The sequence below is a fragment of the Triticum aestivum genome, chromosome 5D, assembly GCF_018294505.1.
Source record: "Triticum aestivum cultivar Chinese Spring chromosome 5D, IWGSC CS RefSeq v2.1, whole genome shotgun sequence".
NCBI lineage: Eukaryota > Viridiplantae > Streptophyta > Magnoliopsida > Poales > Poaceae > Triticum > Triticum aestivum.
This window is the reverse complement of record NC_057808.1, coordinates 3,511,024-3,518,147: the sequence shown is the minus strand read 5'-3', so window position 1 is coordinate 3,518,147 and position 7,124 is coordinate 3,511,024. Positions and strand designations below refer to the sequence as shown.

The 7,124-nt window shown below is 46.9% G+C and overlaps 1 protein-coding gene across 4 annotated transcripts; it reads left to right on the top strand.

Annotated features, from left to right (window-relative positions):
* Nucleotides 1–5,050: 5,050 nt before the first annotated feature.
* On the top strand, nucleotides 5,051–6,839 carry LOC123124050 (uncharacterized). 4 transcript variants are annotated; one of them, XR_006460944.1, is made up of 4 exons: nucleotides 5,055–5,178; nucleotides 5,244–5,452; nucleotides 5,826–6,143; nucleotides 6,443–6,839. XR_006460944.1 is itself a non-coding variant. In XM_044544758.1 (2 exons), exons 1-2 carry the CDS (start codon nucleotides 5,936–5,938, stop codon nucleotides 6,580–6,582), a joined length of 348 nt encoding a protein of 115 aa, XP_044400693.1. In that variant the 5' UTR covers nucleotides 5,051–5,935; the 3' UTR covers nucleotides 6,583–6,839. The 4 variants fall into 4 exon arrangements, 1 of the variants encoding a protein (XP_044400693.1); XR_006460942.1 differs by having other exon boundaries at nucleotides 5,051–5,452; XR_006460943.1 differs by having other exon boundaries at nucleotides 5,051–5,452; nucleotides 6,424–6,839.
* Nucleotides 6,840–7,124: the final 285 nt, after the last annotated feature.

Here is a 7,124-nt window from a genome sequence, read left to right as displayed (position 1 = left end):
CTCTCTCCCTGCAGCAGCGAAGCAAAGAACCTTAGACGCCGATGTGGGGGCGGGCGGGGGAGGAGGGGCCTATGGGTGAGGGGAAGGGAGCATGGGGCGTGGCGCGGCGAACCTCGGAGGTCGTGCCTGCCGACTCGCTGGAGCCGGGCTGAGCGGGACTCCTTTTTCGCGAAACGGGTCACCCTTAAGGAAACAGTATATTACGGACAGGTCCTTGGGAACATAGACGCCAAGGGGGAACGAAATCACAAGGCCAACGCGCCGATCCAAACTGTTCGCTCGTGTTCGTTTCAGTATAAACGGACACAAATCACAACCCAACGCATCGATCCAAATAGATGAGTGTCTGCTTTTTGTTCGTGCGTGGCCCATTTCAATTCCAAATTTTAGGCCGGTTTGCATCAACGCGGACAAGGAACGAACGCGCACGACACCTTCCCCTGGCCGCCAGTCGGTGGCACATTTGTCATTTCCCCCTCTCCCATAGGCAGCCAATAGCCCAACACACCCAGTCACCCTGCCCTCGCCGTCGTCCCTAGTTCCCGCCGGTTAAACGGACGCAGCCCAGGCGGCCGCCTGCACTCCCCCCCCCAACCTCCCCTGGCAGCTCGCCATACCCGATGGCCGCTCTTGCCGGCGTTGGTGGAATGTTTTCGCCGCCTTCGTAACACACCCATGACTACAACACCCCCTCGCCACCGCCGCTGTTAGCAACGCTCCAAGCTCGACGCCCTCGCTCGCCGGTTGCCGCCACGGTCACCTCCATGCCTGCTGCCTGGTCTGGGAGAGACGCGGGGCTCTTCACCAGTCGGCTTCTAGCTCCATGGCCGTGAGGTGTTAGACGTTCCGCCTGTAAGGTACAAATGGATAGTGATGATGAGTACTTTTTCAACAGCTTCATTTGCAATTCGGATGATTCGTCGTTCGACGATGAGGAGATTGTGGTTGTGGCTTTGGTCATCCATGACCACATTAGTAGGCAGTAGCCGATTTTTAGGGGCTGGATCCCGGGGCATACTCCGGCATTGAATCGCAATAGAGAGAGCGACCATTGCCTACTCTGGAAAGGACTACTTCGAATCCGCCGACCCACTCTCCAAACACAGCATATTCCGGCTCCACTTCCGGATGGCTAGACATGTGTTCAATCCTATCTGGGAGGGGATGGCTTATGATAATTATCTCAAATGCAAGGAGGATGCACTGAGAAAGGTTGGCTTCTCCTCTTATCAGAAATGCAGTGCAACTATTTGGATAGTTGCATACGGAATACCCGGTGATCTTATTGACGAGTATGTCCGGATGAGCGATTCCACGTTCCTAGAATCCATGTATAGGTTTTGCAAGGCTGTGGTGGACCGGAGTACCTGAGAGAACCAACTGCTACAGATAGATACCGGTTGTTGGCGATCAATGTTGATAGGGGCTTTCCGGAGATGCTCGGTAGCATAGATTGTATACACTGAGATACTCACCTTGGCAATGAATGAATAGATTATGGGCTATTTTTTCTTTTAGATGTATTTGTGACATTTAATTTTTATTTGATTTGTAAACTACGAGATTTTATTTGGGTTAAGAAACTATGATATTTGTATTTGGTTGAATTATGTGAACTTTGCGCAATGTTTTTGATATGTACGCAAAAAGGAAAAAAATTATGGCCACACGGACGAAAATGCGTCGGCGCGTTGGGCGCCCTGCCAATCTCATGGGAATCATTTTGACATCCATCTGTTATATCTCATAATTGAAATATTTAGTAATTGCTAGTTTAATCCGAACTTACTTTAAGAATTATTATGATGAGACAATCTCATCATAATCAATTCCTTCATCTTGTCATAAAAACTATTTGCAAAAAGTCAAGTATTATAAAATATTTTATCTTTGTCAATCTATAGATCCATAACTATACTTTAGAATTTAAGTCTTTCAGAGGGTCCATCAAGTTCTAAACTTGAATTATGTGTATGGATATCATTTCGAATTATTTTGGAGTATAGCCAATTCCGGAGTCAAGGCCCATCAACACTTTGCTGTAAATTATGGCTTCAATATTTATTCAACAATATTCCGTCTGCGCACCACGAAAGTCTGCATGAATTTCCCCAACCTATATGGTTCAGTTGCAAGTTTGACTGAAGTCTATATATCTCATGTAGAGACTTTTCATATTAGTTGTTGTAGGAAATTTTAGAACCATTTCTAGCATTTCTTCAATATTTTTTGTTTGACTCTACATATATGGTTCAGTAGCATTTCTTTTTAATGTGATGGTTCGATTTGCGGTGTTCTCTCACTCACTCTTTTGTAGAAAATAATTTCTTCAAAATTCCCGCACTCTCTGGCAACACCTTGGCGTAATGATAGAGGAATACCCAAACATTTGAGATAACCTACAAAATAGCACTTACTTCAACAAATTTGATGACACTCTTTTTAGTGTAAAAGCCACAGTCATTAAATCATCACATTAAAAAGTAGAGTCCCGCTTCGGTACAACTCCTCTTAACAAAACATATAAGGATAGTATGGTCTTTTGAGAGGAACATATACCCACCTACGTATGAGTCCTTCTGGGACGTACACATATGCGTTTGCACATCCTGGCCGCCTCCCCTCCATCATGGGCCGGCCCATTTTACACTTTCCCTTTTCCTACATTTTTTTTGCTAGAGTTCAAAAAAATGGATGCGCACATTGCATTCGAACACTCAACCTCAATGTTCGTTACTCAAAAAAAAAAAAAAAACTCAACCTCAATGTTCACAACGACTCCCAATAACCAACTTTTTTTTGAAGCTACTCCCGATAACCAACTGGGAAGCCTACATTTTGTGTTACAATGTACTTGTCTTTTCTTACTTTTTGTTCTTTGGTCGGTTTTAAATTTATTTTACTTTTTTTCGGTTTTAGTTTCTTTTTTCCTTTTTTTTGTTTTAGTCAAATTCGTGAATTAACAAATCCGTGCACTTTTTTCATTTTTGTTTTTTTTTCAAATCTCTGCGATCATTATTGTTCCAAATATCATGAACTTTTTTTAAAATATTTTGATTCTTTTAAAATTCATGAGCTTTTTCAAAATTGATGAACATTTTTTTCAAACTAGATGAATTTTTTTATATTTGTGCTTTTTTCTCAAATTGATGAACTTAAAAAAAATGATGAACCTTTTCAACTTTTATAAACTCATTTTCAGTATCGATGATCTTTTTTCCAAATCTATGACCATTTCTTTGTTTTTCAGTGAACTTTTTTGATTTTTGCGAACTTACCTTATTTCCTGTTTTTTTCAACAATAATAAAAAATCAGCCGGTTTTTCCTACCAGACCAACAGAAAAAAAACCCAAGAAAAAGTCATGCGACCATGCGGGTGATAACCCACAAGTATAGAGGATCGGAACAGTTTTCGAGGATAGAGTATTCAACCCAAATTTATAGATTCGATATAAGGGGAGCCAAAAAATATTTGCAAGTATTAGCAGCTGAGTTATCAATCCAACCACACCTGAAGATTAATTATCTGCAGCAAGATGATCAATAGCAAAATAATATGATAGTTTTAATAGTAGTAGTAACAGTAGCGGTAACGGTAACATAGTAATAGTTTTGTAGCAAGTATAACAGTAGCAACAACAGTAGGAAGGGCGCAGCAATTCGGTGCTCGGGCGCAGCTACTCCCGAAATCGTTGGCGTCGGTTTCAGCCTAGGGATTCCCATAAATCGCTCTGACTCATCTGCACAGGTGCGGCGGAAAAACAGGAAACGGCAAATATACGTAGCGAACAGTGCGACTTGGTGGGGCCAGAACGTATGAGTGGATGGGCGTGTGAACGCTGAATTTTCTGATCCGTGGACCAGAACATTTTCGTTTGGACGTCGATAACTGCCACACGTGTGGCATCTAGGGGTATCTGCCGCACGCCCCGTGTGGCATCGACATATGCCCGCCCGCCCGAGCACGTCCGGGCGCACCCCGCTACAGCCCGCACGTTCGGTGTGCGGCGCGATCGCTCGCATGAGCACGTCCGGGCGAGCGACCACGCGGCCCGCACGACCCGTCTCGATCGTCGCCTCTCCCCGCCTGCGAGCCACACGCCCCGCGTGGCAGTCACCACACGTCCCGCTGCGATTGCTATGGTCCGGACCCTCTTCCATGTACGTGTAACTCTTAGTTGCCATGTCGCTGAACTGCAGTTGCCATGTCGGACAACTACAGTTGCCATGTCGCTGAACTACAGTTGCCATGTCGGAAAACTACAGTTGCCATGATTGCTCAACCGCAGTTGCCATCTCAGGTCAAGTGCCGGATGCCATTTTTGGGCAACTGCAGCTGTTGCCATGTATGGTCTGGTCTACTACAGTTGCCATGATTTGAAAACTTTAGGAGTTGCCACCTACTACACTAGACAGTTGCCATGTAGCACTACGAAACATGGCAAAAAAATATGTCCGGGTAAAGAGAGAGTTGACATCTGCTTACAAGCACACTAGGGCAGTTGCCTTGTACCCTGCAAAAACACATGGCAACTGATAGCTTTTGGTGTGTCGGAGAGGAGACGGGCATGTGGACTACGGTGGTATCTTTAGGAGTTGCCACCTACTAACACTAGACAGTTGCCATGTAGCGCTACAAAACATACGTGGCAACAATAACATGTTCAGGGTAAGAGAGAGTTGCCATCTGCTTACAATCATGAACGGGGCAGTTGCCATGTAACCTGCAAAAAACATGGCAAATGGGCAGTCGTGGGAGATGGGGGACATAAGTCGTGCGGGGCGTGCGGGCGCGATGGCAGTTCCACCGCACGCCCCGAGTCGCAAACGCTGACATCGGAAGGAAAACAGCGTGCGGGCGAACTCCCTCACATGCCACACACGCGAGTTGTCCTACATGGCACATAAAATCAGCCCTCTTGTGCCAAGATTCGTGCAAAAGACACTGGGTGACGATCGAGACGGGTGGGCGAGTTGGGTAACGCCCACGCGCGTGGGCGTTAGTGTTTTGGTTTCGTTTTGGGCACATTACGTTCGCGTCATTCTGAGCCGTCACGAAACCCAGCCGCCGCCACGGACGTCTATCCCCATTACCCAAGCTGCGGAAGGCTACTGTTGCTCCGGCTGGCCGGCGATGGAAGATGCCGGGTTGAGTTCTTGCTGGACGCCGTCGACCGGTGAGTGAACCATGCTCCTTGTAGATCTGCCAATTTCCGCCGCCCACCATGGCCTTGACTTGCAGGTTTCCCCTCCGGGAATAGTTGGCGGACAACTTGGAGCATCCAGATCAGGTTCCTCTGGTGGTACTCCCGTGGCGTGATCACACCAGTTCTGAGCCAGGTGACTCCAATGCTGGCTATGGATGCGGACAGCATGTTGGCGGCGCTAGCACGGGCAGGCCGCAGGGCGACGGTAGACGGCGGCGGCAGGCTTCGACGACACCCATGACAGGTGAGATCTGAGGGGGAACCGAAGGTGCTGTGGCGTGCTGCTTTGAAGTTGGCCGGGCCAGTACTTTGACTGGCTAACTGGATCGGAGACCAAGTAGCAGGCACTGCTGCTCTTCCTCATCCTCCTCCTTCCACCTGTTGGACGCATACCCTCTGTCCCGGACCCGTGTGCAAGAACAGAGCAGGAGCTGCTCCGTCCATGGAAGGCCTCGAGTTCTTCTTCGAAAAGGCTGATTCAAGACAATAATGCTTGTACTATCCGGTTAAATATGTGATTGGCGAGGCATTGAACACCCTCCCCGTGGAGTCATTAGGTTTTTATTTACCTTTTGCTAGATCCAGGGTAGCTGATGGTTTGAATCCTGCATTTGTAGGTTGCCGAGGAGGGATGATGTTGGTAGCATGTTAGCCATTGGAGTTTTAGCCGAGTGGCATCCTTGAGAAAGATCTTGCTCGCCTGCTACCGATTCCAAATATTCAGAGGATGCTGGTGAAAGTGGTTCAGCTGGTCACAGGGGATGGAAGCTACTCGGGAGGCACAACAGAGACAGAAAAACTGGATGATCTGTACTCTAGGGACACTGAGATTGTGGCTGATTCAGATGTGCTGCAGCATTCAGAAACTGTGCTGGAAGAGGGGGCGAGGAAGGAGTTCGCCCTAGAAAGTACAACGGTGGCTGCTGGAAGGAAAGGTATTGTTGCGACTTGGCAAATCTGTTTAACGGTGTCGCAATCTTTACATGTGAAAAATGAACTCGCGTTCTTGTGCAGAAATAAATTCCATGAACTTGATATATGATTGATATCATTACTTTTGGCCTATGTAGTTGTTGTTCTCATAAATCGTGCACGGCTGTGCGGTACGGCAGCTGTTAGTTTTCTGAATTTTGTTTCGGCAAAGATCCTTTGTTCTTTTCGGTCCTCGTGTTTTTCATAAATAATTCAGAATTTAGAATGCTGACGCTCATGCAGGTGCTTGTATGATGTTCAGGGCAATCCGTGTTAAAAGATAACAGGCGATCATCATGTTGCGGCTGCACGGCGATGATAAGGCTGCTCCAGTCAGATGACAATGGGTGTTATGTGGCCGAGCACACGACAGATCACAATCACCGATTGACAATTATTTGAATGGGCTTGGAAGCAAACTTGCGTGGAGCCTGGCTCTACTTAACTTGTTGTACACGAGACAGCATATGTGGTCGACCATAAAATTGCTCCCGGTGTACCTTGGGCTCCTAGTTTTTGTGTGCCAAAAAAAGTAAGCAAGCAGGTGACTCCTTAGGGTGAAGCGATTGAGAGCTTTGGTGTGTGACCCTGGCATCACTGTCAAGCTTGCGCGCTTCGGATGTAAGTCTATTCTTCTGAAAAAAATTTGTTATTCTTTATAGAGTTGTTGTTAGAAATAACGCGGCCGTGCGACCGAGCCGGATCAGGTTGGCCCAGGATAATGACTGACCCGTGGCAACATCAGCTGTTCCGCTTGCTGTGGCCGTAGTTAATGCGCCCAGGCGCTAGTTTTATTTCTGATCGATACACCAGCTATACGGCGAGATATACAACAACCAGCGTGAATCCACATGCCAGCGGATGGATATGATTTCGAGATCAGCTGAGCCTGGGCTTACAAACGAATATCCCCAACAATAGTAACTTAGCAGAAATAATATGTG